The 17,923-nt window shown below is 38.7% G+C and overlaps 2 protein-coding genes across 9 annotated transcripts in view; one reads left to right on the top strand and one right to left on the bottom strand.

Moving 5' to 3' along the window:
- Nucleotides 1–3,586: 3,586 nt before the first annotated feature.
- spmip2 (sperm microtubule inner protein 2) lies at nucleotides 3,587–4,717 on the bottom strand. The gene is made up of 3 exons (XM_084938149.1): nucleotides 4,654–4,717; nucleotides 3,942–4,171; nucleotides 3,587–3,649 (listed from the first exon to the last, which is right to left on the bottom strand). Exons 1-3 carry the CDS (start codon nucleotides 4,715–4,717, stop codon nucleotides 3,587–3,589), a joined length of 357 nt encoding a protein of 118 aa, XP_084794275.1.
- Nucleotides 4,718–6,767: 2,050 nt separating this feature from the next.
- Nucleotides 6,768–17,923, top strand: part of rapgef2b (Rap guanine nucleotide exchange factor 2b) — a 109,911-nt gene continuing 98,755 nt past the window's right edge. For all 8 annotated transcript variants that reach the window (XM_084954569.1, XM_084954543.1, XM_084954532.1 and 5 more), the window contains exon 1: nucleotides 6,768–7,450. In XM_084954569.1, coding sequence (XP_084810695.1) covers nucleotides 7,382–7,450 — 69 coding nt within the window. In that variant the 5' untranslated portion in view covers nucleotides 6,768–7,381. The remainder of the gene's footprint in view (nucleotides 7,451–17,923) is intronic.

The following is a 17,923-nucleotide window of genomic DNA, read 5'->3' as shown; positions in this document are numbered from 1 at the left end:
CGAACAAAATATGTTCTCCTTCATTTCTGTCAACCACACGTTTCCAGCTATCATGGTTGCTAGGCAACCTGGGCAGCGCGACGGAGGCTAGACCGTCCCATTTCACAAGCCTCGCACTTCCGGCCTTAGCCCTCGAGGACCGTTGAGGCTACGTACTTTAAGGCTGCAGACCCTGAATTGGGATATAGCCACTGTCAAACAAAACCCAAACAGTCCTGACCCCCGACAATATGAAACAGGAAAATACCGCCGTGTAATCCATTTATTTCAACAAAGTAACTGTATTCTAAATACCACCTTTTTAAACGGTAACTGTAACGGAATACAGTTACTCATATTTTGTATTTTAAATACGTAACGGCGGTACATGTACTCCTTGCACTGCATTACACTGCATGTAGGCCATTGATTTTCCCTAATAAAACCACTTTTACATCACATACAGCTTCAAAAAGAACATATTATTTTTTTATAAAAACATGTGCAGGCTTGAGGTTTGAGGCAGGAGACTAATAGTTAAAGTGGTTGACTTTAACTCCTATTAAATCCCTGGGGAGTCGTTTTTGTCACTGCACAGGATGTTCATATGAAAATATTTTTTATTAAAGAGTGAAATTTTAAAAAGTAGGATGGTGAAAAATAATAATTTTCTAAAGAAAGAATAAAAATAGTTCATATTTTGAACTTCTAGCAGTATAGAGATGAAATTATAAAATGAGAAAATTGCTTTGAAGCAATATTTACATGTAATGGTTGGGAGCTGTTGGAGCCTCATGGAAGGTCACTAGCACAATTTTCTGTATTATATGAGTTAGTTCACATTTATAGATGTGCCAGTTCTCAGACTGTCAGCCTTAGGAAAAATAAAAGCATGCCCTTCTTTTCAGAATTTAACTGGTGCATGCCTGAACCAACATGTTGTTGTAATTAAAACTCTGTTTCTGTATTATATACAGTCTGTGGCTTGGACTATGCACATTTCCAGTGTGCAGTGCTATAGCAAAGCCTGACTCTGAAAGGATAATTTCCCCTCGAACAACCACCTACAAATATTTCATGCATGTCACATATTTTACTGAAAGGATTCTTCAAGGAAGGGATTAGTAGCTGCATGCACAGCCGAGAGAAGCTTTTTGAGCTGCATCAATGGTCATAAATGTGATCAGCTGTGTCTCGCACAGATCTTAAACTTACTTCGCCCCCTCTCATCTCCTAGAGCTTGTGTCTTTTTGAAGCTTCTGAAAACATGCCACCTTATCTCTTGTTTTTGTTTTATGTTTTTTTTTATTAAAACTTTCAAATATAATTTTTAGTACATTTTACTGGTCTGCTGTATTCTTCTACAATGGCTCCTTTAAGAAGTTGTGAGTTCATGTCTGAGGTTCCTAATGTGTCCTCACTCCACTCCCTGGGCAGATGTATAGTCTCGATTTGTTTTTATGTTATAGTTTATGTTTTCTCTTACTGGTTGGCAGATTTCAGAAAACTAGCTATCAGACATTTCTGAGGGATTATGAGCTGTGGAAGGAACAATTTCCATAAATGTGCACATTTCATAGTTGGAATGATCATTTCAAACTCACATATTACATATTACATATTATTTATTTATTTATTTTTCCAATGAAGGAGGGAAAATCTGGGTGGCTCCAGTGGCTGATCAGATGGGTGCTGTTCAGCTAGTTTTTAAAGTATTACAGTTTCTTTGTAAGTATTTTCCAGATTTGGAATGGCTTTCCATTATATATGAATAATATCTCCCTGCTGAAATCAAAAGGGTCATTTGGCTTAGCCTCTTAATGTGTGTCTGTCTGTTCCCAGCTTGTCATTAAGATATCACAACGACACAGTGGTTTTGTTTTTCCTTTGTTGTTTCTCATTCTTGACTTAATGTATTCATCTTTGCTTTGTGCTTTTTTGTGTGCCTTCCCATCTGGTTTATAGAGTCCTGTCTATCCTGCATTTGTAGCTTTTATTGGCTTTCTTGTGGGAAAACAACATATTCAGGAACAACAGACTGATTTTCTAAGATGTGTGAATGACGCCTGCAACAAGAATAAAAATCTACAGCCTTGTCAACCGTGTCCCATTTATACTGGTCCCAGGAGACTGTGATGTTTCAGACCAGAAAGCAAAACTGTCCTGAACAAATGAAAAATCATGAAACATCCACACGGATGACAAAGTGAAGAAGAAAATCAATACAAAACATCCTTGTAATGGCTAGAAAACTAGCTGCCAGATTTGTACAATGCTGTGCTGATACAGAAACTGCAATATATATATATATATATAACAAAACATAATATAAGCTTAGATAAAGGGAATTACAGGTGACAGTAGTTGGGGCTTTCCAACTGTACTCTTTAATACAGTTTTTCTCATATTACACTGTTATTCAAATATATTGTCCAGTTTTTTAATATTAACCACTGCCATCATGCCACTAAAACTCTCCTGTAAATACTGAGCTGATGGCTATGCCATAGTCTAATTCTCTGCATTTATTACGTCTAGCAAACTGTTTAGATGCTTTAATCAATCATATATTCAAACTGGGCCTTTCACAAAGATGAGATGACCTACTTTGTGGCACTGCACAGCATTTTTATTCCTCAGTCTCCTTAATAAAGATGATGTCCCACATTTTAATGGCCATTAGTTTACAAAAGCCCACAGTGGGAGACATGCACTTTTTAAGGTCTTGCTTTATCCCATTAAACATATGAAAACAGAAAAAAAATCACATGATCCTTTGCAGGTGTTAAAATTAGGTAAATGCAGCCTCAAATCAACAAAATACATGCAATTGTTGGTGTTGGTCAATTAAAGAAGAGCTATGTGATCATTAACCAAAAATTTGAAGCCATCATTTAGCAGTGAGAAAGATTATTTACATGTAGCGATCAATTGTCAAGCATGGTAGTGGAGGGGTGATGATTTGGGCTTGTTTTGCAGCAGCAGAACCTGAACACCTTGCCGTCTGGGAGTAAGCCTTGAATTGCCAAAATATTCTAGTCATTTTGATCATGAATGGATAAGAGAAAATTCTTTTTTTTTTCAAATTCCTTTTTAACACATTAAGTTTTTGCTATAGTTACTTTTTTTATTTACCACAAAGTAAAATATGGTGTCCTGTAATGTGACTCCTTGCACTACATTTAGTTTGCTGAGATCTGGTCACCCTACTTTTGATGGTTGTAGCAGATCTACAGGATTCTGTTCACTGTTTTGGCTCTTAAATAGTTGATTATCTACTGTACCAATAAATATAATTTTAAGCCAGTTAATGCAAAGATATTGAATTTTTGATACGGCACTGTTTCCAAAAATGCTGAAGAATAACATAAACCTCTTGTTTGTTTTTATGACGTGTGTGTGTCTGTTTATGTCTGGCCTATTTCTTTTACAGAGCTTGGGGAGCTGCATGCTCCTGATGAAGTGGAAGTGTTACATTATGAATGGGGGGGTAGATAACTTACAATGCAATCACTCAACACAGTGCAAACCTGAGATGTTCTCACATATCCACATAACAAAGCACACATGTGTGATAGGTCTCTGAGCAAAGGGAAAAGGCATTCTCTTACTTTGTGCTCTGAAACTTTTGAGTGACTCTGTTCTCCAACGATGCCCGTATGTCTGTTTTCTGTTAAAAAAAAAAAAAGAAGATTAATGTAATATTTTTTGAACGTGTATATGATTCAATTTATAAATTGATCACAATGAAGACTGTGTGAAAAATATTCATTAATGGTTAAAAATATGCGACTTAACAAAAATATAGCAATAAATATTTATGATGTCACAAGGCTGATAAATTATCTGTCCATCAGAGTTTCTCAAAGTTAAGCTCAATGTGACTTTGTGGCACATTAACAGAAGATGCTGCCTCTGCTTATTCATTTGCATAAGCCGCACATGGTAGATTTTAGTTGCACCTTAATTTGCATATTGCTGAGCAGTGTCCCACTGTTTAACAGCTGGTTATATTGCCATCCCCAGCCCACCTCCCCCACATAGCTCAACCTGGGAATGGGTGGGAGGGCATCTGGTGGAGCTCGGCACAGGTAACTGAGGTCACCTGTGGCCTCAGGTGATGTGGCACCCACACCGATGTACCGGGTAAAGTAATTGGATCTTGGCCTATAGTCTCCAATTCCATCTGGACCTGGTGAGTGGATAAAGCAGGTAAAAAACAAACAAACAAACTCAAAGCTTTTATTCACAGCTTTAATAAACTTAAGTACCATAAAAATGTAGTCTATATTCAACTTAAGGCGATTTAATAAATATTATTATATTATACACAAACACAGACAGGCACAAATAGTCAGTTTGGTTCAGGTTATAGTGCCATCATGTGTCCAGTTGCAGCTATATTTGCTTGGACATGCACCATTTCCTTGAATATTTAATAATTGATCAACCATGGTGTGCAGTTTAAAGCACAATTACAGGAAACTGGGTTACAGTTATCTGGCAGCAAATACTTTCTTATTAATTCCAACACACTCACACTCATAAAGTATTATAGATATGGCAGTAGAGACATTGCTTCAGCTCTAATTTTAACTTCATAATTTGATCCCCCAGAACTTTAGTGAGTTGATGAAACTAATAAAAGCATCTTCTCTGCATACATCGACCTACCTGTAAAAATCATCCTCTGTCCATACTGTGGCTGTCCTGCAGTTGTTTCACTGTTTTGCATCATTTCTCTTCCTGTTATGTTTGGACTAGTTGCAGACTAGATACACCTAGATAATGGTAAATGGTAAATGGCCTGTATTTATATAGCGCTTTACTAGTTCCTAAGGACCCCAAAGCGCTTTACATATCCAGTCATCCACCCATTCACACACACATTCACACACTGGTGATGGCAAGCTACATAATGGCCACCCATGGGTGATAACATGAGCCCAGCAGTCTGCTCTGTCCTCAGGGCCATGGCTGGTTGTCATGGAATCATTACTTGTATCCTAGTTACAGCCTAAAAGCAGATTATACTTTAAGTGTTGAACTATGCCCATTCACTCCTTTATTTATATGAAGTATTTATGTATTTATTTATGTCAAGCCCTGTATAATTAAGTAAAATATATCCCTGTCCCTGGTTATAAGTAAATTAATTGTTATTTATTAAGTACATTAAAAAGCAGCTTTCCATTTGGTGCATAATAAAAACAAAACCTTGTTGATGAAGCAATGAAATACAAAATGAAAAGAGAATAGTTATCAAGCACATAGCAACCACGCAAACAGCAGAGATAAACAAACTGCAAATAACAGAGTGAAAAGCCAATTACACAATGAAATGAAATGAATGAATAAATAAATAAATGTATTCATTTATTCGGAAACTCAAGGAAACTACCAACCATGAATGCAAAAATAACAGGGTATTAAGAGTGGACTTGAAAAAGTCTTTACAGTTTGATTTAATATGAAAAGAAAACCTGTTTCAGAATCTTTGTAAAGCAAATGAAAAAGTCCACTCCATGTGAGTGGGGAACTGAAAAAGAGCAGATAATAATCTAAGTTACACCAAGGCAGAAAAGTTTTGTAAAGCTTAAATGTTAAGGGCTTACTAATCAAGCCAGAATCTTGAAAACGCTTGACCCCATGTACAAGGAGTTACAGTAAGCCAATTGTAAAGCATAAAAACCACTTTCCTCAGACTATTAACAGAGTGAAGGAACTCTTAAGGAAACTTTTCACAATTCATTGATCAAGGCAGCTAAACATCCTTGTTGGTGAACAAAGACAGTCTACTGTAAATGAGAGGTAAAACTATGTTTCATCAGCATAACAGTGATGACATATTATATTTTTCAAAGATGGATACAAAGGGGAGGAAAATGGAAAATATAAAAGTGGCCCCAACACAGACCCCTGGGGGATAACACATTTAATAGGGTAAGATGTCCCATCTGACACTGGAGTACAACTATAACCTGCAGATCAGCTTTGGCCTGAATTTGACAAAAAAAAAAAATTTTGTCTTCTGCACTTTGGTCTAAACAAGACTTTAATTTTGAAGGATGTTGGAGTGAATAACCTAGGTAGCAACTCAGACTGTCTTCAGGGTATGTGCTAGGTTTCTTCAATAAGGGTGGCACAGCTGCTTGTTTAAAACAGGAAGGAAACACTGCATTGATCAAATAGCAATGAATTATACGCCAAGGTTCATATTTTCGTATTTTCTCACAGCTGTAATCCCTCATTGAGTCACTTGGTGGAGCCAAAGCATAATTTTTGCCACATTACGCCCTCCGTTCCCTTTTTTGTTAAATGGACTCGCCCATGATTAGCCGCCTCCTTGTGACAATAATCTCTGTCAAGTGAAATACAACAACAGCCAGACAGGAAATGCCACGGTGCTCCCTTCAAAACAGAACAGCATGATTTCTTAACCAAAGCGGACTTGTAGGGAAAATAATAACCTTGAATCAAAAACCTGCACGTTTACAGAAGAAACTAAAATATTTCTCTATAACAGCTTACTATATTGATATAGGTGGACTCGACTGATTTTCTTTCTTTAAAAACGGTCATAAACAAAGGTAATTTTTGCATTGAAGCCTTGCCTAAAAGAGGGGAAAATGATGCAAAACACATCCAAATGCATATTTATTTATGTATATTTTGCCTAAAATTTCCACAGCCTTCATTGTCTTTTTATTAGCATCATTTAGGGGTATTATTTTGAAAGGTTATAAGTAACGTCCACTGGTAACTCCGCTGGTCTTTATGCTCTCGGTATGTCAGTCACCATGGTGGCATACAACAGAGCAGAGCGGCGGCGGCTCTATCTTGACTTTTAGCTCCATCAAAATGCAAACATAGTAGATTTTCTCAGTGAGAGGACGGGAGTCTTCCTCTGATAATGGGCGTGAGCTCGTTGCTGACGGGTTAGCCGCTTGCTATTTCCTCACTTTTTTGTTTGCTGGATCCTTACATGGAATTTCTCCCCCGTCGCTAGCAGAGCAGAATGCTGAAGAGACAAGGAATGGCTTTAATGAACGCTGGCTTGAATAAAGGGACAACACTTTCTACGCTAAGAAAATAACTCTTAAGAGGGGGAGTTTGACCGGCGCTTTTAAAGGAAGTTTCCTCCCCGGTGGGGACCGGTGTTGGCAGCCGGATTCGGCACGGGCAGCAGAAAGACAGACACCCTGAGGAGACTGCTCGGCTGTCTGGCTCCAGTCGTGGCCTGGCTCAGGGCACTCCCAGCTTACCCGCTAGCATCTGAGCACAGGCGACGAGAATAAAGCAAGACAATAGGGGGACTTGTTTTGTATATATCCTGCCCCTGTATAGAGGTAATTTTAAGGATAAGGAATTCCACATCCTCTAGACGGCTTCTTCCAAAACAATGGCGTCTTACGTGGATAACAGCTTTCGGCAGGCTGTGATGAAGAATCCGGCTGAACGGACGCAACAGGTCAGAAGAAATTATTCATTGCATGTTGTTGCTAATTGGATTTTCACGGAAATTAGTAGCCTCCGCCGTTTTTTGTCACTTTGTTGCTATATTTTAGCATTGCAACATTTTAAAATGTAACAGTTAAACAGTGTTTCTGAGTGCAACTGTTGCCATTCAGCTCGTCTCAGCGGCTACATCCCGCTAAGCCCTCTATCAGCAGAGATAATCAAAGCTACTTAATGTAACAGGAGCTGCGGCCATTGGTGGAACTCTAACCCGCCTGTGGCGTATAGCATCGCTCTGTGTATTGTGGTTTTACATCTCTGCACGTCGCAAACATCGTCTCTTGCAAAACTGATTTTTTTGCATGTAACAAAATCCAAATAATAAGGGTGGCAGAGATATATGTAAGGGTTTTAAAAGAGAATAACACAAAGGAGACAAAGAAAAGGGCAAGGGAGCCCAGAGGAAATCCGTTTGATCAGAAATGAATAGGATGTAGAAAATCTGTGATTGGGCGGAAAGTCAGGCTCGTGGACAGCACACTGCCCTGATGCAGATGGTGCACATGAAAAGTTTAAACAATGTTACAGTAGGGGAAGGAACTATTCAGACTAAGAACATATGTAAAATGCATAATCCTGTACCATAATATTACAAAGGTTTAGCCTTAAAATAGTAAATAAAACATGTTTGTGCTGAATCATATACACTTTTTTAAATTGATGCATTAATGCGTAAATCACACTAACATTGCAGGTGAAGATGCAGCATTAGTGACTAGCATTACTGCTTGGAAGCTCTATAATAATAATTTAAAAAACACCAACATGGTATAGTAATAGATTTATTTTTAAAACGAACGAAAGATGCATCCAAAATAACTTACAAATACTTAAGTGAGATGGAAGTACATTGAGGGCCAGTGCCGCCCCATACCTACTCTCCAGGCACATCCCTGTATGAAAGTCAAGGACAAGACGCTAATCCACAGATAGCGTGTGGACTATACTGGGCTGTAAATTTGGACATTACCCCGGTTTATGGTAGACGTTGACAGACTAATGCTTCTGATGACTATCTTATAGGTTACTTTTGCTACCGCTTCACCGACTAGTAGTAGTGGTCCATTAATGTTTTGTCACACAGTTTCTGTGGTGGGAATGGACAGACATTGGTGCTTTTCTTGTCCTGCAGTTAAAATCGGGAGGAAAAAAATCTCCCAAACAGTTCCCTGCTACTTGTGTCTAAAGCTCAGTTAGCTTACTTCTTTGTCCTACCTCTGAGAAGTTTGTAGTGCAATCCATATCCTGCCTGAACATGCAAATCCTGTGGGCTGTGGTTGTGACCCTTTGAGCTGCACATGCTTGTACACACCCAGGCTGGTAAGGTGTCAGATATAGGACGTTATGCTTTGCATTTTTGCAGAGATCAAATATAAATCCAGTTTGGCTGTGAAGCTGAAATCATTTCATTTGAGCCGTCTCCACGGCTCCGGTGCCAAAAGCTTTACACATAATGGACAATCGATAGTCCATCACTTGAACCAGAGAGCTACAGTTAGTGGCACAGCCTCTGCCCATGTCTGTCTGACATTAAGGAAACTATTATGGTGTCACTGGTGTCACATTAACTGCCCTAGGCTCATGGTCTTTACAGCTTTATGCAAGTTGTAATTTGTATGGGTGACAGATGCCAACATGGTGATGGAAACTGGATAAAGAATTTGGCTTGTCTCACTAGCAGCTGTGCTCATCTAAGATTGGATCGTTACCATTTAATGATAAGCATTTATTATTGATCAGTATATTTTGAATTAACCGTCTTGTCTTTAAAGAAATGCTTCACATTTTTGAGAAGCTTTAATTTAAAAATTTGTGTCAATCTATTTTTTCTTCTGAAAAATTTCTCAGGAAATGAAAACAAAAACATTTTTCCTATATCTGGCATCCTCTCAAGATCTATGTCTAATGCATAACCCGTCTCAACTTGCAACCCCACCTGTAAGAATTTACATCAGCGTAGCTTTATGGCCATCTCAAAGGGCTGTTTATGAGGCAGTCCTAACTTGCCAAGAGTATGTGAGAAGATATTAAGCACTTGGAATTTCTTGGCTTGAAAAGTGTCAGATTAAAATACTTCAATAAAATATGACCTTCTGGAAGACTCTGTAAAATGATAATAAAAAAGAAATCAGTGGTGTGGCTCTGGTCCTTGAGCACTTTGGAGCCACGGTATCAAATCATGCTGTGTAAGTATGCAAACATTTCATCCCAGGGGGCTTGACTGTAGGAAGTCTCTGCACTTCTGAGTGAGTGAGTGACAGGTTGGAAGGAGGAAAATGCTTCCCAGATCCCATAGGTCATTGCAATGAAGAAAAATGAACAGCAAGGCTGACTAGGGCAATTTTAACAGCGACTGCGATTGAGAATGATGGTGTCATTTGGGACATTGTAACAGGATCTGAATGCATCCATGTTGTTTTACAGTTACAGAGAAGTCCAAAGGAATAAAAGCTCCTGGAAAGCCTCTGCTTTTTCTGCAGAAACCACTATATGGAAATCTTATGACTCTGCAGCTACATTGTCATTGTTTTTCTGTACCAGCACCTTTCCCAAGTGTTCCTTTCAAATGTCTCGGGACTGTGCTGGCTCACGCAGTTTATCCTAATGGTGTTGGCAGGACCTCTCTGTCAGGATTAGCCAACAGTTAGAGGGATCTGTCTTTATTGCTCAGGACTCGCCACACAGTTGGATTTGACCCATAGCATACGGCAGGTTAAATAGCTGACCACTTGACAGGTAGTGTTCTGGCCGGCATTGTTGCTCTCTGTCCTTTGCGCAATTTATTTATATATTTTTTTGCACTATAAAGGGAAGGAAGAGCCCTGAATTTTTGACATTTAAGGTCAAAGAATAATCAAGAGGGAAGGAGATGGAGGACAAGGATGCATTTTTTTCTCTGAAGCACTGCTTTTTTTTTTCCAGCAGTGACATAAATTAAGATAATATGACATGGATATTTGATCTGTGATATCTTTTTTTTTTAATCTGATATCTTTTATATACAAATTCAAACCTATGCTACACAGAGAATTACTTCCCTTCAGTTAAAGCACTGTTTCTGAAACTTGCGTTGTTTTTCTGAGACTTGCTCCCAGTGGCACTGTTGTGTTGTTTCCGTTAGTTCTGTTCATATGTTCATAACTTTTCTCCCAATCCATGCATTTTGATTTAGTTCTGTTGTTGACGGATTTCCTTTACACACTATAAAATGCGGGTTTGTCTGTGGTTTTACTGCTTTAGTTCATGACTGTCTGTTATTTTTTGATCTCTGTACAAATGACAGCGAGCCAGCTTCAGGAGAGATACTGATGTGTAAGTCTTTGAGGACAAAGGCATACATGCTTGGCTATAGGGCTGCCACAAACGATTATTTTGATAGTCGACTAGTCACCGATTATTTTTGCGATTAGTCGACTAATCAGATCATCATCCATTGTACATAAAACGTACAGCTTATTGCACCAGCAGCATCTGCTCTTATATAACTATCATTAGCTTACAGCTGTAAGTGTTTAAGGTTTGTGCTAACTAAAAATAAAGGCAAGATGATAGTTTATTAAATTTTAATGAAATCTGCAGATTGTTTCGGTGAAGTTTAATAAACTCCTTGCTATCTAAAATATAACAGGACACCGGAGTAAATTCTCCAGCATCTCACACTTCTGATAATCAGCTGTCTGCTTGACGTTTATTCAGCTGTGTAAAAACTATAACTTTAATCTCAGCCAAACCGATTTACTCAGGAACAAATAAAATGCTAAAAAAAAAAGCCAAACAATAACATTTTAAGTTATCTAAGTGACTCATATATGTTTAACCTGAGTAGCGAAAGACGGCGGTGGGTTTGAAAACGATTTGCCGGGAGTCCGGTGTTCTCACGGCTCTAGTGAGCCTTGCTCCCGGCTAACTATCGAGCTAGTGGGTAACAGACGTCTCCGAAAACGTCGGAGCGCTTTTGAAAATATGTGGTGTCTTGATAAACTGAGCAGATATTTGAGGTTTACACAGCTACATTCTCGCCTGAAAATATGTTAAACGTTTATTTTGTGACCCAAAAAGAATAATAAGAGTAATATTAAAACTATCTAGTTGCCGCCATTGTTGGAAACTGAGCTGGGCTGCGCTATGAATTCTGGGACAGAGCTACTTCTTCTTCGGGGTTTAACGGCAGCTGGCATCCTTGTACATGCAGTGCTGCCCTCTTCTGTTTCAGTCCGTTATTACACTCTTAAATCCTACTACTTATTCCTGCGTCTTTTGGGATCTTACAAAGCTTCAAACGACGTGTCGACTATTAAATCAGTCGTCGACGATTTTGATAGTCGACGTAATCGTGACTAGTCGACTAATCGTGGCAGCCCTACTTGGCTAATTAGCTCAATTTTAATATTCCATTCATTATCATTGTGTTATTTAATTTTTTTGCCCAGTGTCACATATTCTAACAAATACGCACACCATCACTCAGTTATTGTAAGACTTTCAAACATTTTATTCTTTAGTTTTATTCCTAAATATTTTGACCTTTAAATAAGAAGTGTGAGATTTTCATTTGTTTATAAAGTTCCGTTATGTTTTTGTTTAAATTGAACAAAATCTTCAAGAGCAAACTTATTTTTAAGTGGATTCAGTGTCTCTGTTTGGCCACTTAAAATGGGTTATAAATGCAGTGAAATTAGCTGGGTTGAAGATTTAGAAAGACAGCTTGCACAGACTGAAAATGAATTAATGAGTGATATCACTTCGTTTAGTTTTGCTGGAACCAAAATGTGCACATACTTGTCTTTCTGTGGTGCGCAGTTGTGGCTCTGGTTTATTTTCAGCAAGTAGATGGATGCAGGACTGACATCTCTCCTCTTGTTTAGCCAGGTGGCAAAGCTAAAGGCCACAAACAACAGTCCTCTGCTGTGGTGACCCTGTTTTGCAGTCACATAGCTGGAAGGACACGCTGCCTACTTTGCATTGTTTCCACATATTCTGGATCAGCATAAGAGATCAGAGAAGACCTGCAGTGACCTTATAAGAGACACAAGGGGGAAGATGGATGAATTTGGGTGAATGTAATGGCCATTATTTAGCCTCGCAAATTGCAGTTAGTAAGGTAAAGAACCAGTCAATCCAGTCCAAACATCTTCAATGTTTCTGATTGTAAAATAGTCCAGTCACTAGTTTAGAATGTGTTATGATCTTGAATGTGTACATTTATGATTGATTGCTTTGCAAGTACAAACAGTAGTTTTAAAAGATTTTTTTTTTTCTTTTTGATGCAGCAAAGCTTTTACCACTTTAACCAGTTTACCTATGGCTGATTATAAAAGCATTTGCCAGACTGCAAAATGACTAATATGGACAAACCCACCCTGGCGCTCAGCATCCTGCTTAGCGCAGTCAGGAAGAGGAAAGTCGTCAGGATGCTTTTAGAGGAGGAAGAATGTCTGAGAAGCCCAAAGCTTTGTTTTTATTTTTTTGAAGTGTGGTGTTGTTTTCTAGCTACCTTTCTATTTTTGTAACGATGTCAGAATCATGGAAACATCAATTTAAATCCCAATCATTGGTTGAAAAACAAGGATGAACTTCTGTAGTGTTTTTTTTTCCCCTTCTATTTCTTATATGCAGGAGTTGTAATGGTGCAATCTTCCTAGGCAGCACAAGGTTTTCTAATTCTCCAAACCTCCAGTCTGTCCTGTATATTTAGGTGCTGCTTGCCTTGGCGTTTGGAGGCACTCTGCAGCAGTAACCCTGTAGAAGTAAAGTGATGTCACATGTTATTCTTGTGTTGAAAGCGGAGACAGCATACAGACTGAAGTGGTTACACACACCGCGGTCTCAGTGACGTACATTTCCCAGTTTAAATACAGGGGATGATTTCAGGAAGGACTGGGGGGGGGGCCTCCCAACATATGATGCATTCAAAGAAGACCGGCACAGTTTCTTACTCACTTATTTAAATCATACGTGCACATCTTTTTTTTTTTTTTTTTTTTTTTTTTTTTTTTTTTTTCCCCCACTAGTTTTTTTTTTTTTTTTTTTTAATGATGTTGCGATGGTACCAGCGTTGTCTGCTGGTAGGTAGACTCATAAAAGCTATTGAATATATCATAAAAGACTTAAATCTCATGACTGTATAGGATGCTGCTGATGAAAAATTTTGATCTTATAATCCATTTTACTGCAAGAAGATGACATTTATAGATGTTATACAGTCCATCGGTCATATAAATGTCTGATATCGTAATTGAATACAAGGCAGGCATGTTTTACATTCCTGAGGCGGTTTTACTTACTGGAATACACCAGGATGTTTGTGTAGCCCTGCGTGCCAGTTACTCCCTAAAATCTAATAATGAAAATGGCAATCCAGAGTAGTTTGTTTAAATGCACCACAAAGGTTGAAGCAAATTAAGCACACAACAGCTTTCACTATTCTATAAAGCATCATGGCTAAAGCTCTTCAGCTTTTGGGTAATAGGGGTGTATTTCTACAATAATAATATGCGAACATGTAAAATACTGTTAGGGATGTATAAATGAAACCTGTAAGAAATGCTTGACATTAATTAAGGATGATGATTGTATTCCAGCTGTGATAATATGTGAAGTAATTTAAATTTTTGTGTATTCTCAGCTGGTTTTCAACTTGGCTGATTTGGCGTTAGCTTTAGGTTTTGTTTTGATTTGTTTTATTTATATTTTGTCTGGATAGTTTTTCCAGCTGAGAAGAATTTGGGAGAAATGATGTACTTTGCTCAGTAGTTGTTTGGAAGTAGATCTGCAAAAATGTGAGTTGTGGCTGCATTGCATTCTGGTTCATTGAGGTTGCAGAGACATGCACATTTTATTTTATTTTGTTTTCTTTTTCTTTCTGTGCTTAAACGGCGATGGTGAATTTGGAGACGAGTTGGTGTTGTTGTTTTGTTTTTTTGTTGTTTTTTTTTTTTAAAAAAAATAGATTTTGAAATATCTTTTTAGGGAAAGTGGTGCATCAATTGTTCTCATTTTCTGGTTTAGCACTAATCATATCAAATATCATTTCAGGTGCTGTTGTGGTGGAGCTTGTTAGCAGCTTGACCCAGTTTTATATTTGACCCACGAAAACAAGTGTGGTGAGGTAGACTTCATCTTCAGGGGAGGCACTTGAAAAAGTGTTTTATCTCACAGAAGTTGAAAGTATCCTCGATTTCCTTGAGCTAAACCGTGTTCCTTTTACAACAATGGAATGTGAGAGAAAGTTAATGCTACACAATGGCTGAAATGTTTATGCAGACACCCCCGCTGGCTTCTGAGTTGCTTATTCTGCACTTTGTGGTTGCTAATTTCATTTTCTGCTCTTGGATGTTTTTGCATTGAGGGCTCACTCCAGGTTATCACAGTGGTTGCTTTGATCAGTTGACAGGTACATCTCTTTTTGAACTGCTTTGCAGTACTTACAGAAAAATGCATTGTCTCAAATCATTGCGATCTCACTCTTAGTGCTACTCTTAGTGTTAATTGGAAAATTCAATGATTGTGTGTAGTCCTGGGTTTCTCAGGTTTGCGCTATACATTTGTCCCTTAGTGAAAAACATTGTTTTAGTAATTTATGTGCTTCATTCCATGAGATATTTTTAAAGCAAAGCAATCCAGTTATGGAGTCGAGGCTCCAAGAATTCCATTGGCCTTTATAGCGGAAGGCAGTAGACCTCATGCCACTGAGTGACCACAGTCTTTACATAACTTAGCATGAGAACCACTTGACTGCGATATTTGTGTGACTGCTATTGAATTACACTACTTACTATAGCGCCCATTAAAACCTTCTTTTCTGGGGAAGACTTGGAGGGGGAAAAGTGACGCCCACATTGCAGAGAGCATGAGCTGAGAAAAATTTAGTACTCTGAAAGTTTTGCAATTCCTCAAATCTTGGCTAACACAGTTAATCTGATCTTTGCCTTATTGTAACACAGAGTACTTCTGGATATAATCTAAAGCTCTATATTATGCAACAATTACTTTGTCTGTGATGGTTGTACTATCCTTGTTGTAAACAAGTGCCAGACTACTTTGAGTGAATGTGCTGCTTAGCTTCAGTCACACACAGTACAGGCTCACTTTGCTGTATAATCTACTGTATAATCCTTCCTCGTGGTGAACTGCTCAGACATGACGTGGATCAGATGGAGAGCTGATTAATTTGTGTGATTAGTGAACTCTAAATCCCACTATACTGGTTCGCCACGTAGCTAATACCTTACACTATTTGTAACAATGGCACAGGGCGGTTCCGGAAAGTTCTTATTGCAGCAATGGGTAAAAATCAGGGAAATGTTCTTAGTGGAGCTGCATATGAACAAACCATAGTGCTGTATTTGTTTTTGAATGCTTTGATTTGGAGAGTTTTGTATCAGTTGTAGTGCAACACATGCACTCAGATTTGTTTGTCTGAATGTTTTCACCCTTACGAAAATGCATCCTTTTACTCTAACTCGTCAGGCACTATAATAGTATCGCTCAGTGTGTCTGTGTACTTTGTTTTATTAACACGTTGCCTCTAGTGATGGTTCACCTGCCTAAGCTGATGGTTTAAAATATTTATCAGTGAGACACTGCCAGCCTGCTTCACTGCACCAAAAAGCACCGTCGTAGCTGACGTAGTAATTGAGAAGGTGTCTTTGATTTTTTTTAAATTTATTTTTTGGTAATTAAAGCTCCTTTTTGTTTTTACGATATAGATTTGTTATTTCGCAGATTTGAGATGGCTTAATTAACATATACGATTTTTAAAAGGAGTGAAATATACAGACCTCCCTACAGTAGTGACCCCTTTAAACAGGGGAACAGTCGACAGTGGTACCTTCAGTCATCAGAATCAAATGGCGCCTTTAAACCCCGCCAACCCAAGCCCAAAATTGTAAACACACACACTGCAAATTAAATGGAAGTGTGCTGTAATGACATGTTACAGTAGTGATAACATTGTCAGTCTTATCACGCACACAATTACTGAGTTTGTGATGGCATGTGAAGTAACATCATGTAATGATATTCCATAATAATTCTACACCACTTAGAGCAGCGGTCCCCAACCCCCGGGCCTCGGACCGGTACCGGTCGTGAGTCGTTTGGTACCGGGCCGCGAGAGTTGAGGCTCAGGTGTGAAATGTATAGTTTTCAGGGTTTTTATTGGTTTTCAGCGTTATTTTGTTATCGTTTTTATCGTTTACTCGGTTTTCCGAAATTTTCTTTTTTTCGGTACCGGTACTAATTTTATTTTGTTGTATTTATCCGCGACACCTTAAAGGCCGGTCCATGAAAATATTGTCGGGCATAAACCGGTCCGTGGCGCAAAAAAGGTTGGAGACCGCTGACTTAGAGCACATAAATGGGGGGGAGAAGAAAAAGTGAAATCATCAGGGTTGGATGTTGGTCAGATTGTTGAATGACATAGACAATGCAAAGTAATGCATAGTGATAATGGGAAGTGGCTTGGTGTGAGAGTCATACGCACAAGGCTGTGTGACTGTGTAGTGAGCCTGATGCTGTAATGTTCAGCTGTAACACTTTTTGCTGGATGTGTCTTTGATCCTCATGTGGCCTGTCATGCCTCATGCAAACTGTGGTTTATCAACAGCTGTGCTGGTGGTAGGCAGGTGATTACTTGCCATGTGAGCTAAGAGAAGCGATTCATTACAACACTAGCATGAGCAAAAACAGCTGTCTGGGTTAATGGATGCTGTTGTCAAAAGTGAAAACTGCTGCTGCAGCAGACCTTGAGTTCTGCCAGCAGGAAGGAGAACTGGACGACCTAAAAACGAAACATTTTCCCCATTTTTAAATCGGCGATTAGTTATACTGTTGTTCCACTTCCTGTGTGCAGTGGAGGAAACTGGTGTACGATATATGTCTTGTTGCAACCTTATCTTTGTAATTGGTCCCTGAGGGTTTGACTAACCTGTGGTTGGTCACGTTTCCAACTTTGCAGCTCTCCATCCTTCCATTAACCATCAGGGAAAATGTCTGTTTATTACCAAGGCCTCAACGTAATCTGATTCTTACTGGAATGTTTGACAGTTTCTTGCTGCTTCCTGCTTTTGGAAAGAAGGGGCATAATTATCTTTGGCTTGCTTGATCTGAACCTTCAATTACATCCTCTTTCTAACGGCTCCGAGTGAAGATTGCTTGGGTGCCAGTCTGAGATTATCAGTATGCTCTGTCCTGGTCTTCAACTAGAGAACTTGTGAGTGTGCTTTGAATTTTTAGGCTCTTTCCTTTGGGAGAAGTTTGTGTAAACACATTTACTGCTGTGATGCAACATTTCCCTTGCAGCGCTGTTGACATTGATTTCACTCTGACATTGTGGCGCCATTTTTTCCCCCCCTCCTCACTCTTACAGCAATACCCTCTCTTTAAATGTTGTGACGTCAGTTATAGCTGAGCATTACTTATTCAG

This window comes from Perissodus microlepis, chromosome 2 (assembly GCF_051167445.1).
Source record: "Perissodus microlepis isolate ML-2025 ecotype Zambia chromosome 2, ASM5116744v1, whole genome shotgun sequence".
NCBI lineage: Eukaryota > Metazoa > Chordata > Actinopteri > Cichliformes > Cichlidae > Perissodus > Perissodus microlepis.
The sequence above is the reverse complement of the archived record's forward strand: the minus strand, read 5'-3'. Positions and strand labels throughout refer to the sequence as shown.